This window comes from Rhipicephalus microplus, chromosome 2, assembly GCF_043290135.1.
Source record: "Rhipicephalus microplus isolate Deutch F79 chromosome 2, USDA_Rmic, whole genome shotgun sequence".
Lineage (NCBI taxonomy): Eukaryota > Metazoa > Arthropoda > Arachnida > Ixodida > Ixodidae > Rhipicephalus > Rhipicephalus microplus.
Genome location: NC_134701.1, coordinates 212,842,744 through 212,866,797, shown reverse-complemented (window position 1 = coordinate 212,866,797; position 24,054 = coordinate 212,842,744). Strand labels below are relative to the sequence as shown.

Here is a 24,054-nt window from a genome sequence, read left to right as displayed (position 1 = left end):
ACGAAGTGAATGATGATGAGTGGGCGAAGCTCCGGAGGTGAACCTGGTAAACCATGAATCCTCTGTACATTTTGCCCACTCGATTTTATTACATCGCTCCCCCTAGCGTACGTCGCCGCACTAAATCGAACGATTGCCTTCAACCAATGACACGCGCCATATGTGACATCATTCCTATTTTATAGGATCTCGCGTCTTTCATCAACTACAAGTACAGCTTTCTAGTTTATAACATCTTTCATCTTTTCATCATCAGCTACAAGTACCACCATCTAGTAAACACTACAAGAACTAAACTAGAGGTGGCTACATGGATGGATGGATGCTATGAGCGTCCCCTTTATAACGGGGTGGTGACAAGTATGCCACCAGGCTCGACAAAAAAAAAAAAAAAAACACCTTTTTTTCTTGTTATGTTGGCCTAATGCCTCTACTTCGATAAATTCTATCTTAATGGAAAAAAAGGTAAATTTTCAGCTTAAGTTCTCTGCCATTTACGGCACACTGTCCATATTTTATTTTTCCAATATTTATTTTTGTCCTTTCTCTCTAATTTTCTGCCACCAATACTCTAACCGTCTCTTACTTATTTCAATCGCTGGTGTGTTCAGCTTTCCATTGTTGTCCCTAAAACCCAAGGCTTCCTGTAGGTTCGTGCCCAAACGTACACCTGGGTGGATATCTCCACATTCAATCAGAACATGCTCCGCCGTTTCCTTATCTTTCCCGCAGCATGTGCATTGTTCTTCTTCTTTACTGAATCTTGCTTTATAACTACGCGTTCTAAGGCAACCCGATCTCGCTTCAAACAGTAAAGCGCTTCCCCTTGAATTATCGTAAAATGCCTCCCTCCTAAAGGGGACGGTACCGCCATCTAGTGAACACTGCAAGAACTAAACTAGAGGTGGCTACATACAGGCTACAGGGGACGCAATGCCCACGCCCTAAGGAGCTTCCCCCCCCCCCCCCCAAAAAAAAAAAAAATCTACACGCGTCAGTTCTAAAAAACTTGCGTTTTTTCTTCTCTTGGTACTGCATCATTAGTGTATCACAACCACAAAGCTTAAATTGAGCTTGTTGCCGAATCCGATGCTTTGAAATTTAATTGCGATGCGGAGGTTCTGCGGTGATCTTGACGCGTTGGGTCAGCGTTGTCACCCCTTGCGAAGCCTCAGATGGTGATCTATCGGACTACGGATGTTTTCGGTAGCTCTAAAGCATGACAAGTTGGTAGTACATAACTGAATATACGAACAGCGCAACAGACAAAGAGGAAGGCAACAACAGCGCCGACTTGCTCAACAATCAATGCTGAAAGCGCTGTGTGTTGTTACTTTTCTCTGTCCTTGTCTGTTGCGCTCTTCGTATATTAAGTTCCATAGCTCTGTTACATATGTCCATGCACTGGTCACAACTTCTTTCAATCACGACAGCACAAAACCAATATAGGTGTTCTGTGACGGAACCACAGAACTGAAAGGATCACAGAATGTACGAAACCAGAATCAGACACGACAGACCGACCTGTCTTGGCTAGAGATTGCATGTTGTCGAGCGGCTCACGTATTGCTTCCTATCCGAGTCACATCCGTATCCGAAGAGCTTCCTGCTGCTTGTTTATGCGCGGGATACATGGCGGCACCGGCTGCCGGAGTCGTGGCGGGAAAGTGTAGCAACAAGACGCGACAAGAATTGAACCGAAAATCTAGCATTTCCAACAGCGGCCTTGCTTGTGCGTGGTTCCCTGGTATCAAACGGTGTACGATTCGTCCACGGAAACAAAACTGAGAAGCCACAATGCTGACTACGCAAGGTATGCCTGAAGCCCAACTCGCATTTCTTGTCTTTGGGCGTCGCGTTCCGTTTTTCCCACTCTGTATCGAAGTAATCACGTACGTACTGCATTGTTTCATTTCGCTTCTGTCCTGCGTATTCTTCGCAGATAACGGAGGCGATCGCGTCAGATCGCTGCGGCCAAGAAAGCCGAGAGAGACCTCGTCCGACGTAAAAGGCAGCCAGAATGGCGAAGTGCCCCGAGAAGCCAGTGTCCACAGGCCGGCTCGCCGCCGAGGCTCGAAGTTGGCCATGACTTCTTCAAAAGCAGCCGGAAAAAGTGAAGCGGACACGCCCGTACTAAAGGAAGGCCGTCTTGGAAGCCAAGCTTGGACGGACAAATACAAGCCTTCTCAATCGTGTCCCTTCGTCGGTAACGATGCTACGATTGCGGAGCTTCGCTCTTGGCTTTCGCAGTGGAAAAACAAGACTTCGAACGTTGATCGATCCAACTCGCGACACTCGTTCAGTGAATCGGAAGATTCGACGGAGGGTCTGAGTAACTGCTACTTGCTCGCGGGCCCGCCTGGCGTCGGAAAAACTAGCTCTGTTTACTACCTTGCGGAAGAACTAGGCTTCAAGGTGCTTGAAGTGCATGCATCGAGCGAGAGGCCGGGCAAGAAAATCCTGGCTGACCTGCACGAAGCTACGCAGTCCCATCACGTGGAAGGTAGCAGACTGTCATTCCCGGTGGTTGCAGATCCAAGTACATCTGCTAGCGCGAAAAAAGTGAAGGTCGAAAAGAAGGCGAGAAATGCTGGCCCACTGCAGCAGATGTTCGAGAGGGCTGCTGCAAAAGGTCAAGAAAAGACGGTGAATATCGTCGCTGATACCCCTGCAAAAAAGTCCAGCAAGGGTCCTCTAGATAGCTACTTTTCTGCAAACAACAGTGCAAAAAAGACACCAAATGTGTCTTGTGCATCGATTGCTTCTAAACCTACAGCGAAAAGTAGTCCTAAAGGGACATTACTTGGATATTTTTCAACACCATCGTTAAAAAATGATGCAGACTTGACTACAGCAGAAGAAACCAAGAAGTTGAGCAAGCAACAAAAACAGCATAGTCGTAGCAAAGGTTCATTAAAAGAGCTGCGTTTGTCTGATGCTTCTGATGACGATGTTGAGATTGTTAGTGTGACTTCAAAAATTAAAGGTAGAAAAGCCACTGAAACCAAAGTTGCAAAAGAAAAGGCTGTTAAGACAAAACGAAAGGTAAAGAGAGTGTGCAGCGCTTCATCTGAAGATGATGACATTGTCATAGTGTCTGCAGCAAAAAAACCTCCAAGAGTACTCTCTTTGCCTGAACCAGCCAAGGTGCCTGTTAAGAAACAAAAGGTAGATGAATCAACCAAAAAATATCCACTGCAGAAGGCACCATCTGTAAAGAAGCCTCCAGAACAGGATTCATCTACATTGAAGTTCTCAAGCCATACAATTATATTATTTGATGATGTCGACACCATCTTCGACCAAGACGATGGCTTTTGGAGTGCTGTGGATACTGTCCTGAAGATTACCAAGAAGCCCGTGATCTTCACAGCCACCAGAAACCTTACGCAGATAAGGTTGAAGCTTCCCAGCGGATGTCCTGTAGCAGAGTTCGCCCATCCAAAGCCAGACGAAGTTTCTAAGCTGGCTATGCACATCCTCAAAGCTGAAGACCTCAGTTTGCCGGTCAATGATAGCATCAATTTCTTGCTGCAGTATTACCATTGTGACGTGAGAAAATGTGTATTACAGCTGCAGCTTGATACTGCGCTGCATATGCTGGGGCAAAGTACCGAGCATGCTTTCCGTGCCAAGGCTGTACCAGTTGTCGAAGATCTGCGCAAGCTACTTCACTCGGAAGCATCGGATGCACGCGTTTTCACTCAGCGCAAGTTTGAAGAGCTGGGTTTGGACATAACTCACCTCTGCTTGACTGACGTGCTTCCGCTGTCCACTCTTCATGCTGCAGTGCCACAAGAAGTGGACTCCGATGATGATCTGAACGCAGTGGAGAGCAGCAATGCTCTCGACTCTAGCTGGCTTTCTGATGAAGGAAGCAGTGATAACCGCGAGTGCAAAAAGTTACCCGACGTTGGCGTCAAGAGCGAAAGTCATCCACAAGCTTCCCTAATTAGACAGTGTTTACGCGAGTTTGCTGACATCTTTGATGCCTTTAGTACTGTTGACTGCCTCTCTGGTTGCCTTGGCAGATGTGCCTACAGTAGTATGAGCGTGCTACCTTTCGACAGTGTAGAAGCTTGGCAAAGTGGCAAAACCCTGGCGCCATCTGTAGATGTAAACGAGCTCCCTGTGCCTTCCGCTGTGACTGATGCCTTAGCTTATATAAAGATGGGCTCGGTGAAGCTGGCGATTTCCAGGCTTGAGAATAGTCTCAGTGGTGCAGTGTGTAATATCCCAGAGCTGAGCATGGTTGTTTCTCCCTCTGTTCCAAATCTGTGCAACATTTATCAGATTGCAGAGAAAAACAGGTTTTGGAGGAAATGTCTCCAGCAGATCATGGACTCTGGGATTCCTTCGAGTGTAATATTGAACAAGTGTGCAGTGTCTGATTATATGGGTGCCCTGCAAGTAATCTGCAAGTGCGAAAAGCATCGAAGAAAACTCAAGGCTAAACGAGCTCAGAGGTTTCTGCATTATCTCAATGCATCGGGAATCTTTTTGCAGGATCACTTGATTGTGGCCTTGTGCGAGAGTTTTCGGCCATAGTGCTTTGAAACGACGCTTTACGTGCTACCTCCCGCTTTTTGGTTGGTAAAAACATGCAGGTTGTAGCCTTATACACTAGAAGTTAACTGCGTGCTATTTTACATAGGTTGAGGGAGTCTTGCTCATGGCAGAACTCATTTACACTGTTAAAATAAATGCATCATGCCTTGTCCATCCTGAATTTTTATTGCTGAGCTACATTTTTAGTCAGCCACCATGCTTCAGCTGTAATCCAGACAGACTGTTCTGACTTCTGTGTAGAACTCCTTGGAAGCATCCGTGCCTTCACGTCCAATGCCGGACATCTTCATCCCTCCAAATGGCATGTGCAGGTGCCGCACCATCCAACAGTTGCACCATATCGTGCCAACCTGTCAAAACGATATTGTTTGTTGAGTACCGAAAGTCCACCCTATGAAAAGATGGTGTGAAACAAATAGCTATAGGCTGATTTAGAGCAGGTATGTGCCATTTCAACTTCTCTTATAGTGTATAAAGAAATGTACCACATCATACATAATACTTCATGAGATTTAATCTGTCTGTGATAAACTAACACAGACTTTCGGGGTGTGTAAATAATCGTGTTGCTGTTTACATCAACCTGCTCTTACAAGATGTGTAAATATATTATTGTTTCATCCAAGTCTCTGTATTTGTGAACTTTTTTTCAGGTGTATTAAAGCGAAAATCATAGTACCTCCTGGTAATGCCCCATTTTGGAGTAGCAAGGTTGACATTAGGGTTGTTGGTTCAGTTGCATTTTGAGAGTAAGGTACTACAAAACTAGAGACATTGTGATTTGTTGTCCAACTCTGTTGCGTTGCACTGCTTATGTCAGAAGAGAAGGAACTACCGTATTCATTCGATTAAAAGCCGCGCTCGTATAAATAGGTTTAAGTGCGCTCGTGTAAATAGGTTTTCCTATACAGGGATAAAAAATTTGAGCAAAAATTTCACACTTCCATGGAAGGACCGTGACCCATCAACATCGCAGAAAGTGCAGTCCTACATGAGTGTATATGGTATGTTGCACAAAGCAATGCAACATACGTACATATGCATTGCTAGCTTAGCAATGTGCAAAATTGTATGGAGCTATAATAGCCCAGATATGGCACAATTTCGATATTTTGAAAATCTATCATTACACTGATGAACGCTCTATTCGGATAATGAACCTCTTGCTGCAAGAATAGCTTAATACCAGCTTGAAACTTCTGAACGTTTATGATGTGTCAATGCTTGGTGAACTGGGATGGCTTATAGATACCTCAAGTTGCTGAGCAATCTTGTGTATGCGGGAGACATCCTTGGACCAGATGCTGGCGCAAAGTCCATATGGCACACCATTCACCTTCTCAACTACCTCGAGGTCACTCTCAAATGGTGTCAGGCAGGTGACCGGCCCGAAGATCTCCTCTTGGATACAGCGTGAGGCGTGTGGTAGGTCGGTGATGACGGTGGGCAGCAAGAAATAACCCTGCAGTGTGACATTGACAAATGTGACTCTGTAGCATACAGCCTTGACCACAGACTAGTAGAACAAGCTTTTATCCATTCAAAACTCGTCCCTTTTTTGTTTATTTGTTTTTTTCATAATTTCTTCCTGCACGCCATGGAGTTGAGGCTTGAAGGTCACAGCTAACTATGAGGCATGACATTTCTGAAGTAATTTTTGAAAAGCTGTTGCTATGCTTGTAGATGTTTGCTGAAGTTTGGAGGACGGGACCCTTATATAGTGACCAAGGTATTCTGGGTAATTTGTTTGAAAACATCTAGCAGCAAAACCAATGCACAGACTCTTATAGAGAATAAATTGTGCCAGAATGAAAACCAGGCATGCATTAACACACTTGATAACACCCTTATCCAAGCAGTGAGTACTGGCTTGCTTTTGCCATGACAGAAGGGCTAAATGATTGTGCACAGACCATTTAAAGGGATCGACAACCAATTATTATGGTGCCTATTATCTTTAGCACGATGCAAAGCTTATCTGCTCAGTGTGTGTAATCACGGGACGGTAGCGTGGGAAAGGCCACAAGGCATTTGTTCTTTGAATTTTCATATTTGGCAAATATATAGGTGTGTGACCATGCGTGCTGCAAACAGTGAACGAAAGAGCTGTTTGTGTGAGAGTGCAGTGGTTTTTTTGTGTATATCTGCACTCTGCACACGTGCATCTCGGCTTCCACTGGCGGCTGCCTAGGCAGCGTTGCATCTCGCCATGCAACTCTTTTTGCTTCTTAAGCAGCACAGGATTGAGTGGGGATGGATAATGATATACATACTACAATTTTGAGGACTAATTTTGACATGCATTACAGCATCAGGCTACGTGACAATGTACAACAAAGTGACCGACTTCATAAACCTGCTTCAAGGCTCTTTCGCTAGGCTGTGTGACATGCTAGTTTTAGCGAGATCTAACAGACAATCATGCCAAGGAAGGTATAGAGGATGTTATTAGAAGTATTTGTAATGTAAATGTGAAAAAAGAAAAGTGGACAAAAAGATAGGTTGCTGGTGGGCAGGGACGGAACCTGCGACCTTCGAATAACGCATCCCGTGCTCTACCAACTGAGCTACTACGGCGGCTATACTGCAGTTCACTTTGTGTGGTATATCTGTGCATGAAACGTGGCAGCGTCAATCGGCGCCGCCAGTAGTCATGACGGCCTGTGTGGAACACTTTTATCTGCCTGTTTGGCATCAAACTACAAGAATATCAGTCCTACTCGGAATGCATAGAGGTATCTGTGACTCATCTTATGGCTTTCATTTATACCACGATCAAATAGCATGTTTGGGCCCGTTGTCAGTCTCTTTGATGGCAGTGTAGGTTCTAAATTTGCAGGTTTTCCTTGTTTAAACCACCTAAACGGAGAAGCAAAGTGTGCGATGCGAAAAAAGCTCACAAAAATTTTGTATTTATAGCATTAGACTTTATAAGCTACTGCAGATACAGCTCGAGTAAGAAAATAAAAAGCACCTCTTCATGCCACTTTAGAAATACTGGAAGCTTTATTGTGCCCTCTAGGGAGCATTTATTGAAAGAATAGGTCAAATCAATTCATTACTTCACTGAGTTAGTGAAAAAGGCACTATCCTGTTACCCTAGTCATTCGAATGTCTCAGTGTCAATACTACAACCTTTTCAACGTCTTTGAAAGTGTCTGCTCGCACTGTTCTTTCAGCATCTTTTCATAAGCATTAAATAATAAGCAAAGTAATGTGCAATGGTCGGTGATGGAGGAGTGCGTATTTGATAGGGTCATTCATATGTGTTTGCTCGCTCGAAGCAAGGCTTTTTATAGAGCAATGCACAAGAGTGGCCTCAGCTCGATTTTTTAGCCATCCTTGGACTTTAAAGTAGCACTGACATCAAATTTCAGCATCTAGATCTGTCCTTCATACGTTTGCTCGGTGTGCGCAGGCCCGCTTGGCCAAATTTCAATTGCGTCCATTGCGCGGGAGTTATTTTATTTTAATGACAGACAGGGTAGGACATCTTAATAGAAAATGGAGTGCCCCTGCGCCATCGACACTAGTGCTACGTGTTCAGTGTGATACATTTCACACATACCATTCTGAGTGACAATCCGCTGGATCTCATGAATGCGACATGCGATTTTGACGACGTCTACGGTCCGAGAGTTTTCATCGTGGCGCCAAACCATGGAAACGCAATCACTCGTCTTGTCTGATCTTCATCGCACCACTTTGAATGATTTCTTGAAATTTTGAAGATGCAAACCACCCATAAAAGGTCGGCCAAAGGGAAGAACATAATTTAATGTGTGCTCGTAAGTCAGCATGTCGGGGGACTGTTGTGAGTTGCTGTCGTATGGTTCGAAGCGTGAAAAAAGCGCAGTGAGGGTGACTTTTCATTACACGTATGTTAAACGCCAACACAACCATAAGCTATCAAAGTGAAGTAGGGTATAGACAGATATCGTAGCTAACAAGAAACATGGAGGTATCATGAAGGGTGAGTCAGTACACTTCTTTGTATCTGCGTAATACCGGGTTACTGCTGCCGCAACCGTGAGGGGCCATATGGAGGCACAACGAACCTGGCAACATTGACCCCTTTGTGTATACCTAAATGCTGTGCACGCCGAAACACACCAATGTAGCTAATTGAGACACATGAGCAAGCTTTATCGAACCACGCATTCTCGGGCACCTGCTCATTGATGCTTGCAACCACGTCTATTTTGGAATCGCTGTTCTGCAAAGGGTCGACTGAAGCAAAAGCGATTCGTGAGTCACGAATCACGGCGATTCTAAGCTCCAAATTGTTGGATTCAAGACTTGTTGACACTCTGTACGGCGACGACGGCAACGCAGGTGGCAAGGCATTATATGAATGTGTACGCCTAGCAAACAAAATGTTTGCGGAGCAGCTGAGCCTGACGCCACTCTTTTTTGTGGAGGAGTGGTCAGGTATGGCACGATCTGCAGGTGACCGCGAGGTAGCACTACTGGTAGCGCTCCCCATGCTATATATGGTGCGATTGCTGGCCTTTTGAATCGTGCTGGATAGCAGTAATATATATTAATAAAAGTGATAGTTATTTGACCCTCACTTGAGTTGTAGGTCGCAAATCGCTACTGGGGGTCGACGCGAAATTCTTGACACGAGTAAATTTGATGTCAGTGCTCTGTTAAAGCAGCCCTTATCATCACTCACATTCTTATTCTCCTTGGGCAACTCTGGATCTTCACTGAGACCTCTGCAGAGCACCTTGCCACCATCCTCCATAGCGAGCTTGATGTAGAATTTGACTTTGTCCAGATGCTCCTTGCTGACCAGCGCACCCATGAAAACGGACTCGTTCTGCGGCGGACCAACTTTCAGCTTCCTTCAATGAAAGATGGGTATGGTTTTTCTAAGATTTCCAAGACTGAAAGCTTAAACATTCTAAAGTACCACAGAAAGTCGAATCATGAGTATCCAAAAGTCCTATTTGCAGACTCCTCTAGCACACAAGTTGTGACAGTGATGATGTCTGAGTGTTGCTGTGTAAACCTAAGGGCAGTGTTGTCACCCATACTGTGGTGTCGTTCTTATTCTTTACATTTAATTGAATTCAGAACGGTATATTATGTTAGAGTGTGGCTAAGGCCCCAAGTCTTGCATGCATACTTACAAAGCTGGCTTCTTGGAAACAATTAGGTGCATTGGTTGTCCATTAAAAATTCTTAGCATAGCAAAGTGCGTCATTCTACTGTGATATATTATCAGAGTTGCACTGGCATTTGTTCGTCATTTAACTGATTCAGATTGTCTAATCGTTTGCATTAGTAAACCGCTCGGCCAAGTGAGGGACACTTTTACTAGATGACATTAGCAAATCAGACATGAATAACATGAATAATGTGTAAAGAGAACAGTGCATGTTCTTGCATAATAATTGTCCCTTAAACTGCTTGTCAAAGCTACATTACAATGATATTCCTTTTGTTGTGAAGCATTATGTTATCTTTGAGTCACAATCAGTAACACAGTCCACAAAGTTTTGTTCCCAGGTATCAACTTGCTTTAGCTCAGTAGTTTGTAATCAAGTAGTTTTTACCTTGCTTCCTGGACAAACATGTCGGTGAACTTCTGGTAGATTTTCTTGTGGACGTAAATGCGGCTCGTGCAGAGACATATCTCGCCTTGGTTCAGAAAACTGGCCCTGCAGAGCAGAGAACCGGAGGACAAGAATGTGTCTATTGGAACTTGTGTTGTTATCTGCGTTCACAATTTTCATGCTGCATGAGGATGTATAGCAATAAATTCTTTACTATCTCGCATTGCCAATCATTGCTACTCAATGATCCTGTTGGCTATTACACTAGTGTGACATGCACGCGAACTTGCATGAATTACTGCGCTCCGCGATGAAAATAAGAGCACACTTCTGCAGTACTCTGAGGTACATGATAGCATGAAGAGTATGAGTTGAACAAATGAGCTCTGGTCTAGCACTGTTCTTTCTCGCTTTTTTTGCACTGCACAAGGACTTATATATAGCTATAGATACCATACCATCTTACTACGGCAAATGTTACTGCTAAATCACCCAAAGCCGCTGGATCTCATGAATGCGACATGCAATTTCAATACATCAGGTCAGATGTGTTTCTTGCCTCCATGTAGAAAATAGGCTAACTTTGTTGCACAATCCATGCACTGCTATGTATGTGATGGTTATAACGATTGACTGTTTTATAGTGTCACTGTTTGATAGTGTCTGAACCAACGATTTCACTTCTGTTCTTGCACAATGAACATGTGGTTATGTCTGCTCACTTTATAAGCGTGGCGATGCACTTCTTGAGATCAGCGTCCTCAAACACGACGGCCGCATTCTTGCCACCCATCTGCATAGAATGAAGGATATATTTTGTAGCAAATTAACAAGCATGTGATGAATATTCCATTTCAATTTTATTCCTTAAAGATTTTTATTCCTTATTTTTTAAAGGGTATTACTTAAGGGGTGAACACATACATGAAAAAATAAAAGCCATGTTTTAATACATTGCAAAGTAATCCGTTAATGTGGTCAGAAATGTGGGAGGACAGGTTATGGCTGTATGTTGTTGAAAAAGCCGTTCCAGTCTGTTGCTGTACGAAAAAACAATGAAGACGAGAAGGTGAGGGTGGGGGCACTTGGGCGAGCAACTTTTTGCGGGTGAGCGGTGCGTGTGTGGGGGGAGAAGGTATGGTGGTTTACCAAGGGAGTTGTAAAAAACCTTGTGAAAAATATAAATGCTAGCAGTGCAATGACAATATGTGAGTAATGATAAACGAGATCCTGTTTTGAGTGCCTATATGCTGACATCATATGAGTATTTAGATTGAATAAACTTTGTAACTCGATTTTGAAGTGATTTGGATCGATTGATGAGATATAGTTGATGACTGTTCCAAATGGAGGATGTGTATTTTAATTTTAACCTGATGAGGGAGTGATAAGCTGAACGCTTTACATTTTGAGAGAGAATGTAAGCCATCTCACTGTATGGCCTCCTTCAATTAATTCACTTACTGGCACTTTCTCTTTTGAATTGATAAGAAACAATAGCAGAACCTAATCTATGCTGCTTGAGGCTGCATTGGAAACTGAACATATGACAATGTAACACAAGCTTTCCAAAAATTTCCAAGACTGATAAACTGCACAAATAAAGACAGATAGTTCGGCTGTGAATTTATTGTTTTTTTTCTATAGCAAAATGGACTAAATTGAACTTTAAAAGCCATTAGAAAGACTTGAATTAAAACAATTGAAGCCTTTTCTTTTTTTTTGCTTGGTGGCACATTGGTTACCAGTTCATTATAATAGAAACACTTATAGCATCCATCCAGCCACCTTTACTCCGTTGGACCTATCCCATTATTGTTTAATGTTCAGGGCTATGGCCACACAGGCTTTTTATAGTAATGAAAGCCGAGGACCTCTGATGATGTATTTCTGGAACTGTACTCCTATAAAGTTGGCCGGTCGTTTTTATAAGCATGGCACACTATTTTCATTTTCACATCTATTTCGAAGCTCGGTTTCTTTCCCTCTGGGAGAAAGGAATTAAGAGAGCTGCAGTGACACATGGCACTATCCAACGCGTATGGGAACAAATGCCATGTGGAATATTTGCTCTCATGGAGAAATATCTTATTAGCACAAGTGAGTGCCATAGGCGTAGCTAGGAGGTGAGGTCGCCTCTGTTGTGTGGCTTCTTTCAATATAATTGCAGTTTATGTACATATAAGCGCAAATACGTATAGTATGAGGCTCATTTACTGCCATGAGATAACCCTGGCCACTCCTCTACTGATTTATCTGTTTCCTGGCAGAGGACAATAGACTCACGATCTCGCGCTTACGATTCCTGCGCTACGATGCACCATATGGTGACAAAAAAAGTGTATGCAGATTGGCTGACGCTGACCAATGCCTTAGTTCCACACTGGTGGGTCCCTGTGCAAAAAAGATATAAGTGCAGATTATAAAGGAGAAACATGCTGTGTACTGGCCTCCAGTGAGAGCTTCTTAGCGTATGGCGCTGCCATTTGAGCGATGGTGGTGCCCGTCTTGGTGCTGCCAGTGAATGAGATGGCCTTGGTGTTTGGGTGGCGCACCAGGGCATCGCCAACGATCTGTCCGTAGCCGAAGACGAAATTCACCACGCCTGCAGGAAGACCTGCAAGGACCAGGACGCTGGAAGTATTGCTACAGGATTGTTGGAGAGCTAAAGGTAAAAGAAGAGAGTTAAAAGGTCTTTAAAAGCGTTATAGATCAATTTGGACTGACGAGGCAGTCCTTTAATAGGGCCCTGCAACACTTTAACGAGTGACCATCGCGCAGCTTAAAGAAGGAATTGATTGATTCACGAACAGACCGATGCAAAAATTTTATAATAGCTTTTAAAACATTTTTAGAAATAATTTTTACTACGAGTGGTGTACGGGTTTTCCACACGCTGCAATTACTCTCTACCCTCTCATACCGACTAAGTTGGAAGCTGTGCAGCGAGGGCTGGCACCGTAACCATTTCTATGCACAATCATCAGCCAATGAACCGTTGACTGAGGCGCGCGGTTCTCTACATTTATAAATACGTACAAGTGAGCAGACGGGAGAGTGAGGCGCAAGGAGGAGAGAAAGCGAACGGCGAGAGGAGCAACGAAGCACTGCAGCTACCCTCTCCTACACTCTCGCCACACACGCCCCGCCGCGGTGGTCTAGTGGCTAAGGTACTCGGCTGCTGACCTGCAGGTCGCGGGATCAAATCCCGGCTGCGGCGGCTGCATTTCCGATGGAGGCGGAAATGTTGTAGACCCGTGTGCTCAGATTTGGGTGCACGTTAAAGAACCCCAGGTGGTCGAAATTTCCGGAGCCCTCCACTACGGCGTCTCTGATAATCATATGGCGGTTTTGGGACGTCAAAGCCCACGTATTTATCTATTCTCGCCACACACGCGAGAGCGCCGCCGAGCTCCTTAAAGCCCCTAGATCTTAGAGCTCCTGTGATGCGAGCGCCCTCAGATGCCAGAACGCGCTGCTCCTCTCCACTCACTCTCCGCTACTCCGCCTGTACCACCTGCTCCGGTTGCTAGGGGCTCGGATAAGCGCGCAGGCCCGCTGCTGTTGCTATGAAAGAGGGAGTGGGAGCGAAGAGAGAACACCTGCTGGTGCGCGGCCACCGCCGCCAGATGCGTGACATAGCCCGACTAAAAAATGCATTCGAATTAAAAAAAAATTCGTGTGCACCTATAGGAAGCAGAAAAACACTAATACTTGGTATGCATGGAAATTGGAAGCTGTCCGGTTGGATGTGTGCGAACCATTCTACAACTTTCCAAAGAAGATTTTTCGCCAAGCTTCGGTGCTATAAAAATTAATATCGCCTAATCAACCTATTTAGCAGAACACACGCACACACACACAATAGTGTGACCACCTTTAGTAGCGTTGTCATAAAATGCATACGTAAGCATTTTTTTAAAACTCTGGTTAGCTCGGGGCACCATGTGTAAATTCGCGTTATAGAATCGGAAACACTTCGTTGAACAGAAGACGTCATAGCATTCTATTACGATGTGTCAGCGTGTTGTTTTTCAAAGCGGTGACTGATTAAAGATCGCGTAGGTGTTGAGGAAAGACAACCTCGCAGCGTACGTTCCCTCACCGGCGTCCACAAACACCTTGGCGAGCATCCACGCGGTGACGGAGGTCAGCTCGCTCGGCTTGGCCACCACCGTGTTCCCGTACACCATGGCTGGCGCCAGCTTGAAAGTGAGCAGGTACAGCGGCAGGTTCCACGGCGTGATCACCGCCACCACGCCCACAGAAGAGCGGACCGTGTAGTGAAGCAGGTTGGACGTCTCCTGGGGAATCGCCCTGAGCCGCGAGACCATGATTCATTTGTAAAGGTAGTTATGAATGCTGGCAGTGTGAACAGCGTCCTCAGAATGACCTATACATTCAATATTGAACTACACCGTTAGTATTTGATATCTGGCTGCCTTAAATAGTCACACATGCATCCTCCGCATTGTGTGTCTGAATATACGGCGAATTAAATTTCACATACTTGGCCTGGAACTCTGTGTTTATGCTGGCATAAGAAACTTTTAAAGAGCGTTATCAAGATTCTACTGTACAAGATCAGTTCAGGTAACAGGACTATATAGACCCCGCAAGGTCACATTATGCGATAATATGAAATCGGGCCACTAAGCATACCTTATAGATTACGCAGCCCGGGTTCATTTCTGGTTGCACCATCTAACTAGGAGATCGGCCCGACGTACTGGGCGGTAAAACGAGCCAACCAATAACCCGGTGTAGTTTACGGAAAACATCGCTTTCGTTCTAATAGCCTATACATGTCGATGTTATGAGGTTGACAGAGAAAGCATGCGCGATGCTGACGTACATCTCCCGGTCGCACTGGACAGTGGTGGCGAAGTGTCTGAAGTTGTGCACCGCACGAGGGATGTCCACGGTTCGCGCCAGCCAGACGGGTTTGCCTTGGTCTCGGGACTCGGCCTGCGCGAACTCGTCCATTCGGCTCTCGATCAGGTCGGCGATGCGGTTGAGGAACTTGGAGCGCTCTGCCGGAGACTTGGTCGACCAGCTGCGTCCCACACCAAGAAAGAGAGGCGTACAGCTATTACTATAGAGTAGCGATAATTAGGAACACAGGCTAATAAAACAAATGCATTTATCGTAAATTGGCAAATTCACTTAAGAGTGTGAGTGAGTATGGGAGAATAATATTTTTGTGAGCCTGAGGTAAGTGAGCCCTCAGTACAATATATATTCATTGAGTGATTTCCACGTTTTTTTTTTTTGCTGACTTATGCAATTTCTATTTACTCAACTTTAGCATCACTGAAGCCTTATGTCGGCTCACTTTTATACTCACGTCTACTCACACATACTTCAACGCACGAGCGTTTATACGCCAGGTAGATAATCATTCATTGGATGCGCCAGTTACAGAGGAAGGGATGTGGGTGGGAGGGAGGCGCCTTGACCTTTATGCCCTACGCAAACACTTTCACGGAAGTTCTTGATAAAAATATCTCGTGCGAGTTATCTAGTTCGATAAAAAATGTCCTTAATTGATTGCAGCTGCTATTGTCTCGTATGTGAAAGCAGGAGATCAAAATGCGTCCGCACCTATTGTGCGGCATATTGGCGTTAACGTGCATTGACGTGACCATGAGTAAAAAAAAAAGTTAATTAGACGCTGACGAGCTCATGATTCGACTCCCTCAGACAATGCCGTGAATGTGAGTCTGAGGGAGTCCGGGTGAACACTATTTGAGTTTTAGCCCTAGTGAGCCCGGTTGAGAATAATCTAGGCGAGCCCTATAAGGGCACAATGTATTTCACGATTGACTCTTAGAGAGCTCCACAGTTTTTGCCGGCCTCGGGCAAATCTTGTGCTCTACCTTGGGAGTCAATCGCGCTCACAACTGCGCATTCCACGCAGTCTTTTTTTTTTCTCCTCGCGCGGAAACTATTTCATCTACGGCCCTCTAACATGACACCTCCATCAAAGTTATACCGTTAAATTACAAATATGTGAGTTTAAGTGGGACACTCACGTGGGAAAGGCCTGCATGGCAGCGTGCACTGCCTTGTCGACCTCGCGTGATCCGCTGTTGGGCAGGCGCGAGTAGACGACTCCCGTGGACGGGTCCACATTGTCGATGGTCTCCGCCGCTGACTCGAACTTGCCGTTGATGAAGTTCTCCAGAATAAACATCCTGCGCACAGGCGGTGTCTTGTTGGCCCGAGCCGGGCTGTGCGACAATTCGCGCGTGTTGCCATTCGTGGCCACGAACCGCGGCAGCATTGCCTTGCACCCACGATTATTCCGCTGTCTGCTCAAGTATGGCTGTTCCACACGCCCGCTGGTATAGCGACTTCGCGAGAAATGGCCCGTTGTTAACGGGTGCACGCAGAGGAAGGCGAGGACTTCGAGATATACATGCTGATATACTCGGCGGGGCCATCGGTCAACGGGCTGGGCCATTTCAGCTCTACCCGCCTTTTTTTCGTGCCCGTATCTTCGTTTATGTATAAAGAAGTTAGAAAAGTCATTGTTGTCGTATTTTGTCGGCAGAGCTTCTGAGAGAGGCGATCGTCCTGATTTTGGGTTGCTCTAGATTCATCGAAAGGCGAGCTTCGAGCAATGCGTTGGCTGGCCTCCCATATTTAATCAAATCTAGGTGCTTGTCATGGTTCTGCGCTATTAAGGACTGAAGATATTGTGACTGCATTTTTTTTTTACTGCAGGAGAGAAATTTGCCACATCCGAGTGTTTTGCACATATATGCCTTCACGTAACTGAATAAGCTTATTTGCCGCGAATATGTTGGCGAATGGTTTCTTCGCCGCGCAAGCTAGCTGTTTCTAGCTATACTGGCTATTAAAGTATGCAAGCCTAGAAACGGCGTATGTCGTAGATAATTGCAACAGAATCTTTATAACCATCTCACAGAGAAGGGAAAACATAAACCAGCTCAGGCGCATTAAACAACCAGTATGCAGTGAGGAACCACCAAAAATCAGATGGGGTTGCTGTCACTGGACATAATGTAAAAAGGCGTTTTTTAATTATTTTTTCTTGTTCGAAAGTGGGTGTCGTGGACACCTCTGGCGTTCAAGAAAATTAAAACAAAGAACTTCGCATCCGGGCTAATTACGTGATGCACTATAAAGTCGTCCAGAAGAGAGAGTGTGTTCGGAGCTGTACGCACAAATTATTTATTGAAGACATCAGGCTGACCTACAGGCTTGATCTGGTACTGCATGGTACGTGGAGCCCTGGAATCTGCGATCGGCCGCGCGCCGTTCAACAACGGGGCGCACAGTCGTTGCCATGGTTGAAGAATGTTAAGTCTGGTTGAAGAATGTTAAAGCCATGGTCGAGAAATGTTAATTGTGGTCATCATAACAAGGGGCTGTTAGTTGATTCTAAAAGGAGTAACCATGCGTCTCGTGTTTGCTTTTGGTAGCATTGGTTACGTTATAGACATTGACTGCATTGCGCCGAATTCAGACGCAAAACTCTCCGTGTTGATCATATTTTTTTTTATTCCTCCTTGTCAAATAGCCGCAATATATTTAACTTCTGGCCGTACTTTTTTTAGGAAGTAATTGTCAAGCTGCAGTGAAGAGATGGAAAACTTTTGAACACCGTTACAGGTATGGAACTTCAATTGTGCAAATCAATGTATGGAAAATGAAGCCCACCTTGACGGGGGGCCCTGGAGTAATTTCAACTTCCACCCGACTAACGTACAACAGTATCTCAGTACCCGAGTGCTTTTGCATTACGCCTCCGTCGAAATGCGGTCGCCGGAGATGGAACCCGCGTCGTCGCTCCCAGCAGTGCGGCACGTTATCTGCTGGCCTATCACGGCTGGTGCTTCCGAACTCAATTACAACGTGATTGGCTCCGCGCACGTACTATTGAGGCAAAGTACAACCCAGAACTCAACTTCAACTCAACTCTAAGCTAAACGGGTTAATAGACCGCTCAGAGTTCCAAGATCTCTTTCTGGTCTTCGCCGCCCTTCCTAAAAGCGCTATCTCTACCTCACTATTTATTTATATAGAAGACACGTCCAGAATATCAGTACTAAGCGTACAGCTTATCAGGATCGCACTTTTCGGTGACACGCCGTTATCTCCGCTTGGGCAGTCGTAAACGCGATAGACGAATCGAAAGAAAAAAAAATGTCGATCATGCACGATAGACAAGAAAGACAAGGCAGAACGGGCTTGCATGCAACAGCCTGGCAAAGCATGGTGGGATACTATGCGCTCCCTCGCATATGTTGGCAACTCGAGAACATGTACCCTAATCGTTGTTCAGAAGTGTTGTGGTTCGGGCAAGTTGGTTATTGGTGAACCTAGCTTGTATTAACGCAGCACCTATAAAAAGGGGAAAAAAAGAGGAAAAGACGACACAGACGTCAGGAAAGGTAGGCGCTGAAACTTACTTGACGTCTGTGTCGTCTTTCCTTTTTTTTTTCTTTTTTTTTATGTGCCGCGCTAATAATAGCTAAGTTGGCGAATCGAAGGCTTCTGGTGTCACGAAGTACGCTGAAAGAATGTTGGTAGTACGTACGGCTCATTCATATTACTATGTTAGCTTAGAACTTCGGTCGAGGTCACGAATCAAATTAGTGTAGATCTTGAAGTCCTAATATCGATAGAGGCGAAAATGCTGTAGGCCCCTGTGCTCAGATTTGGGTGCACGTTAAAGAACCCCAGGCGGCCAAAATTTCCGGAGCCCTCCACTACAGCGTCTCTCATAATCATGTAGGGGTTTCGGGACGTTAAACCCCACATATCAATCGAAGTCCTAATATCCTTTTCATCGAAGTCGTTGTCGCATTTTATTGCTGCATCACGCTTCAGAGTTCTTGTTTGCGCTTTTCTTGTTCACATCGTGTACGAGACAGCACCCTACATGTGGTGCTTCGTCGTTCAATATGCGAATAATAACTATAATAACGTCTGGGGTTTTGCGTCCCAGAACCACGATAATGAGGAACGCCGTAGTGCATGTTCCGGAAGTATCGACCATCTGGTGATATTTAGCGTGCGCTGACATCGAAAAGTACACGGTTCTTTGCTATTTCGCCTCTACCGAAAGGCTATACCATCGTGGCTAGAATCGAATCCGCGACTTTAAGGTGAGCAGCCGAGCACCGTTGCCACTGGTCTGAGTGATTTGTGGGGTTTAACGTCCCAAAACCACCATATGATTATGAAAGACGCCGTAGTGGAGGGCTCCGGAAATTTAGACCACCTGGGGTTCTTTAACGTGCACCCAAATCTGAGCACACGGGCCTACAACATTTCCGCCTCCATCGGAAATGCAGCCGCCGCAGCCGGGATTCGAACCCGCGACCTGCGGGTCAGCAGCCAAGTACCTTAACCACTAGACCACCCCGGCGGGGCGTTGCCACTGGTCTACCGTAGCAAAACATGCTCCAATTTTTTTTTCATTTACGCATGCAAAACACAGGAAGGTAGGCTGCGTTAGAGCCAGCTATCCCATCATCATCATATCATCGTTAAAAAACACACAGAAAAAAGCAAGCACAAAATGATAAGAGGAGGAAACTAATCAGAGTTACTATACGCAAATACGATCTGGCGTGTGTTGCAGTTCATGATTATCTTCTGAGCATATCGATTCTGTCGTGCACAGGATGTAGGCAATGTGCAGCAAATGACTGCGTGTGTTTCAATTCCCTAATAAGGAGCGTTTCAAATCTTTCCCTTTGATGAAAGGGTAGCACTGTCGAAGAAGCCAAATGCCTGAACGCTATTCTAGATTGCAGAATATTTATTGTCTGTTTAAGAGAAGCACTAAAACAACGGTGCGTTACCCTGCAGATACTTCAGGGACCTGTCAGAAAACACTAAAGCCACAGAAATATTAACAATACAAATGCATGACCTATGACTTTTCGTATGCCGTCGCCGATATTGCACTCTAGAACTCCTCAAACATACTTTAAAAGAAGTCTCAGTGTGTGTTAAAAACTAGCACACGCTACTCCGTCCAAAATTATAATACCACCTTGGACTCACGTCGTGATCATACTTATAAAGTCAAGCGAATAAACTGCATACATTCCCATTATGTACATTCATTCCTACCATGCACAACAACCGAATGAATCGCATTACTCTGAGACGTTGTCACAGAAACACAATCTAAGAAAATTTCAATATCATATTCACGCATCTTGGTATATAATTTTTTGGTTATTTGCGACGTTTCTACTTGTGACTTCATCTGCTTTTTCGCTTTTGTAAGCTGTTTGAAAAGGAATTTCGCATATTATTTTCATTTCATTTATATTGTGTTTAAGTTATTGATATGCATAACTTGTAACAGATTTTTGCCTCGCCCCCTCGTGCAATACCATGGTCATGAGAATAAAAATATCAGTCTGTGTGTAAAGTGGGGAGGAAGTACAGCAAAGCTGGAATCAACGTATTGACCTGAAGTGTTGGATGCAACGCGACAACACCGCGCACCCAATCATCTTGATCCATGGGCCCACAAAACGCGTATTCACGTTTCTTTACTTTTTTCTTTCTTTCGAGTGCGTCTTGCTTAGTTGTGGCCAGACCAAATAGCTACTGATGATGGCAGCATGGGAATTCACCGACAGATCCCCCACAAGGGGTGCAGGAAGCTTTTCGGGACGCGAGCATGCGAGAGGGAACACGAAATGGGAAGTTTCGGTGCGCTGAACTTACCTGAGGACCGGCAGTCCTGCTCCCGTGGTGGCGAGAAAAGCAGGATCGCTACGGTATGCTTCGTCGGTGCCCCAGCGTAATCTTATCTGCGGACCAATTTTACGCGCCTCGCGTGAGGTCCTACGTCGCTCGCAGCCTTTTTTACGGTCCGGTGACGGCGAACGCTCGCTGATGGCACAATTAAGCAACTGCCCTTGGCGTGAAGCTCGAGGGAAAACGCTGTTGCACTGTGCCTCCGAGAGAGTTTCCCAGATCTGCTCAGGGCACATAGGTCAAGCAGCGCTGTGGCACCGAGAGGAAGCTTATCGAGCGAAGTGTGGGGCGATCGCACACCGGAAACTGTGGGTCAGAAAGCTTTACACTTTTGATTTAGGCACGGAAGAGAGATAATATCGTTAGAGCAGAGGATACGTCGGGTTCGTGTGGCAACGTATCTGGTGCTCTTTCTTCAGGGCACTACAACTGCACTGCACCACGGCATGTGAACCACCGTCGGCCGTTGCACGTTGCAGAATTACACTTGCGTTAGCATAATAGCGCTACAGGTCGCATGCTTGACAATGTTGACATCAGTGAAGACGATAAAGTGGCGTAAAGAGCAACTTCTTTCGACAGCTGACCAATATAATCTTTGAATTTAGCGTCCTCAAACAGGATGGCGCATTCTTTCCGCCCATCTGCACAGAATAAAGGACATATTTTGTAACAAGGGCACACGCGCAAGTGAGCATGAGAGAATACAAGTCATCCCACACTGTAGCCTCTTAGCAAGTGATTATCTTAATGACACTAACTGTCATATTGATGGTGAACTGGGGCAGAAAATAGTACATGTTGCTCAAAACTGCAACAGAGGCGTATCATCTCTTAACCAAGGAACTTTGGTTAAGAGATGAAACTAACTGCTTCTTCTGATACTAACCTAACTTCTTTGGTTCTTAACCAAAAAAGTTAGGTTTGGGGAGATTGGAGAAAATTATTGAGATAAAACCAGCTTTCCGTTTATTGAGAACTATGGCAGTGAGCTCGAACACTATGTAAAATAAGCACACCAATAAAGAAGCAGCTCAGTCACCGCGTTGAGTAACGCAGTCGTAGCTAAGAGGGGAAGGGGGAGGTAGAAATTATGGTGTATACCCCCTACCCACCACCATCCTATGTTACTACAATTTATTAATACGTGCATACAGCACACATATATGCCGGGACATCGACCCGGCATAACCCTGACGACACCACTAACAAGTTGTCTCCCTTGGCAGTGGACGACAGTGGACTCTTGCGAGCGTGCGCACCTGATTCCTCAATTACGATGCATCATATTGTTACGCAGGAGTCTATGCAGACTGTCTGACTCTTACCACAGCTTTTGCTCCACGATGCTCCTTCCTTGAGTGAAAGAAAAAAAGATGAACAGAGTATAAAGAAGGAGGGTACCGTGTAGTGACCTCTATGGAAAGCTTTTTCTTGTATAGCGCAGCCATTAGAGCGATGTTGGTGCTGCCCGCCCTGGTGCTGCCAGGGAAGAAGGTGACCTTGGTGTTCGGATCGCTTACCAGTGCATCACTGACGATCTCGCCGAGGCTGATTACATAGTTGATCACGCCTGGAGAAAGACGTGCGTGCACCAGGAGGCGAGAAGCATCACAACACTGAGGATAGTTAAGAGTTTAATGTAAAAGGTCTCTAAGTATGCTAGACCAGTTGGTAGCGACAAGCAGCTAACTTGAAGACTAAAGTCGCCTTTTAAATTTTGTCGCTAAAACGACACTTCGGTGTGTCGTCGTCGCGTATTTCAGGGTGTGTGTTCGTACATACATCGCTCTGGCTCAGCTTTTTCAGAGCATAGATGGTGTGAGATTAGTATAGGCGCTTATTTCGGCAACCAATCAGATCAGAATCGCAGCGGGTAAGTGGCGTGAAAACTTAAGGAAAGGAGAGGCAAGCATTTTGAAACATGAACCTCCACCTAACCGAGCGAAAAGTTAAAATACCACTGTCCCGATTGAAAAAAAAAACAAAACAAAAACAAACAAACAAACAAAACAAAACAAAGAAAAACGATAGGTGCTCGGCACACGTACACTGACGTAAGTGTATGGTCGTTATTAGGAACATACCAATACAACTGTATGCCTGAGGTTTATAAGCCCTTCGAAATGACGTCTCTTAATTAAATTGAAACCGGGCACAGCCACGGTACCACATCTCCCCATACATTTTTACACGTAGTTCCCCTTTTCTTCGTAAAATCGGGTGGAAGCCACATCACTGCATGCTTCGAGGTTCAAGAAAGTGGTGTGTTGGATATAAACACTTGTCACCGAATAGGAACCACTTTGTTAAATTGAAGAACATCTCCATCGTTTACGATGTGTCCGCCTTTCTTCTTTAGCTGCGCCAGGTCATAGATTATGTCAGGTTCCACGGGACAATTACCACCTCCACACCGCCACCACATCCAGAGTGGTCCGTGTAATGAAGCAGGTTGGACGTCCGCTGGAGGATTTCCCTGAGCCACGACACGTATGTGTTTACTCATTTGCAAGAATGCATAAGAATACAAACGAAGGGGATAGCGTCGTCAGTATGTAGAACTTTCAATATTGACCAGTTTGTACTGAATATTTACCTGCTTACAGCATGAAATAGTCATACCTCACCCTCAGTGTTCCACAACTGAATAATTGTTAAAGGTATCATTGTTTCACATACTTGACCAGGTAACTTGGTTTACATAAGGTCCAGAGTAAGAAACTCTCAAAGTGAATTATCAGGATAGAATACTCACCTTACAGAAATTACTGAAACTCATGTCAAATCACATTACGCAATGACGCCAGGATCGGGTCACTATTCACTGTATTTAATTATGCAGGCTCAATTCAGTTTTGAGTGCACCATTTAGGTATGTGATAGATCCAGCTTACTAGATGATAAACAGAGCCAATTAAAATCTGGTGAGGTATACGCAAAAACATTTTTTATTTCGTTTCAACAGCCCAAATGTCGTCCACGCGTTGACAATTGGTGCGCATAGCTAATGTTGTAGTTTTCTGGTTCACTTAGGTAGAATGCGGGGTGCTGACATACACTGTTAATTTTCAGGAAAGGGAACACGGGAAAGCGTGGCGTGCGCGCTCCGGCGGCTGCTGGCAGCGTGTTCAAGTCGGAGAGCAACCATGTACAGTCTCTT

At 45.1% G+C, this 24,054-nt stretch overlaps 2 protein-coding genes across 2 annotated transcripts; one reads left to right on the top strand and one right to left on the bottom strand.

Annotated features, from left to right (window-relative positions):
- The first annotated feature begins 1,588 nt into the window (after positions 1–1,588).
- Positions 1,589–5,194, top strand: LOC119169570 (uncharacterized). Its single transcript, XM_037420610.2, has 2 exons — positions 1,589–1,813; positions 1,943–5,194. The coding sequence occupies exons 1-2, from the start codon at positions 1,798–1,800 to the stop codon at positions 4,546–4,548; spliced, it is 2,622 nt and encodes an 873-aa protein (XP_037276507.2). The 5' UTR covers positions 1,589–1,797; the 3' UTR covers positions 4,549–5,194.
- Positions 4,714–21,142, bottom strand: LOC119170418 (2-aminomuconic semialdehyde dehydrogenase). The gene is made up of 10 exons (XM_037421572.2): positions 20,859–21,142; positions 16,169–16,330; positions 14,989–15,189; positions 14,239–14,450; positions 12,584–12,750; positions 10,856–10,926; positions 10,134–10,238; positions 9,248–9,419; positions 5,822–6,031; positions 4,714–4,919 (listed from the first exon to the last, which is right to left on the bottom strand). The coding sequence occupies exons 1-10, from the start codon at positions 21,125–21,127 to the stop codon at positions 4,770–4,772; spliced, it is 1,719 nt and encodes a 572-aa protein (XP_037277469.2). The 5' UTR covers positions 21,128–21,142; the 3' UTR covers positions 4,714–4,769.
- Positions 21,143–24,054: the final 2,912 nt, after the last annotated feature.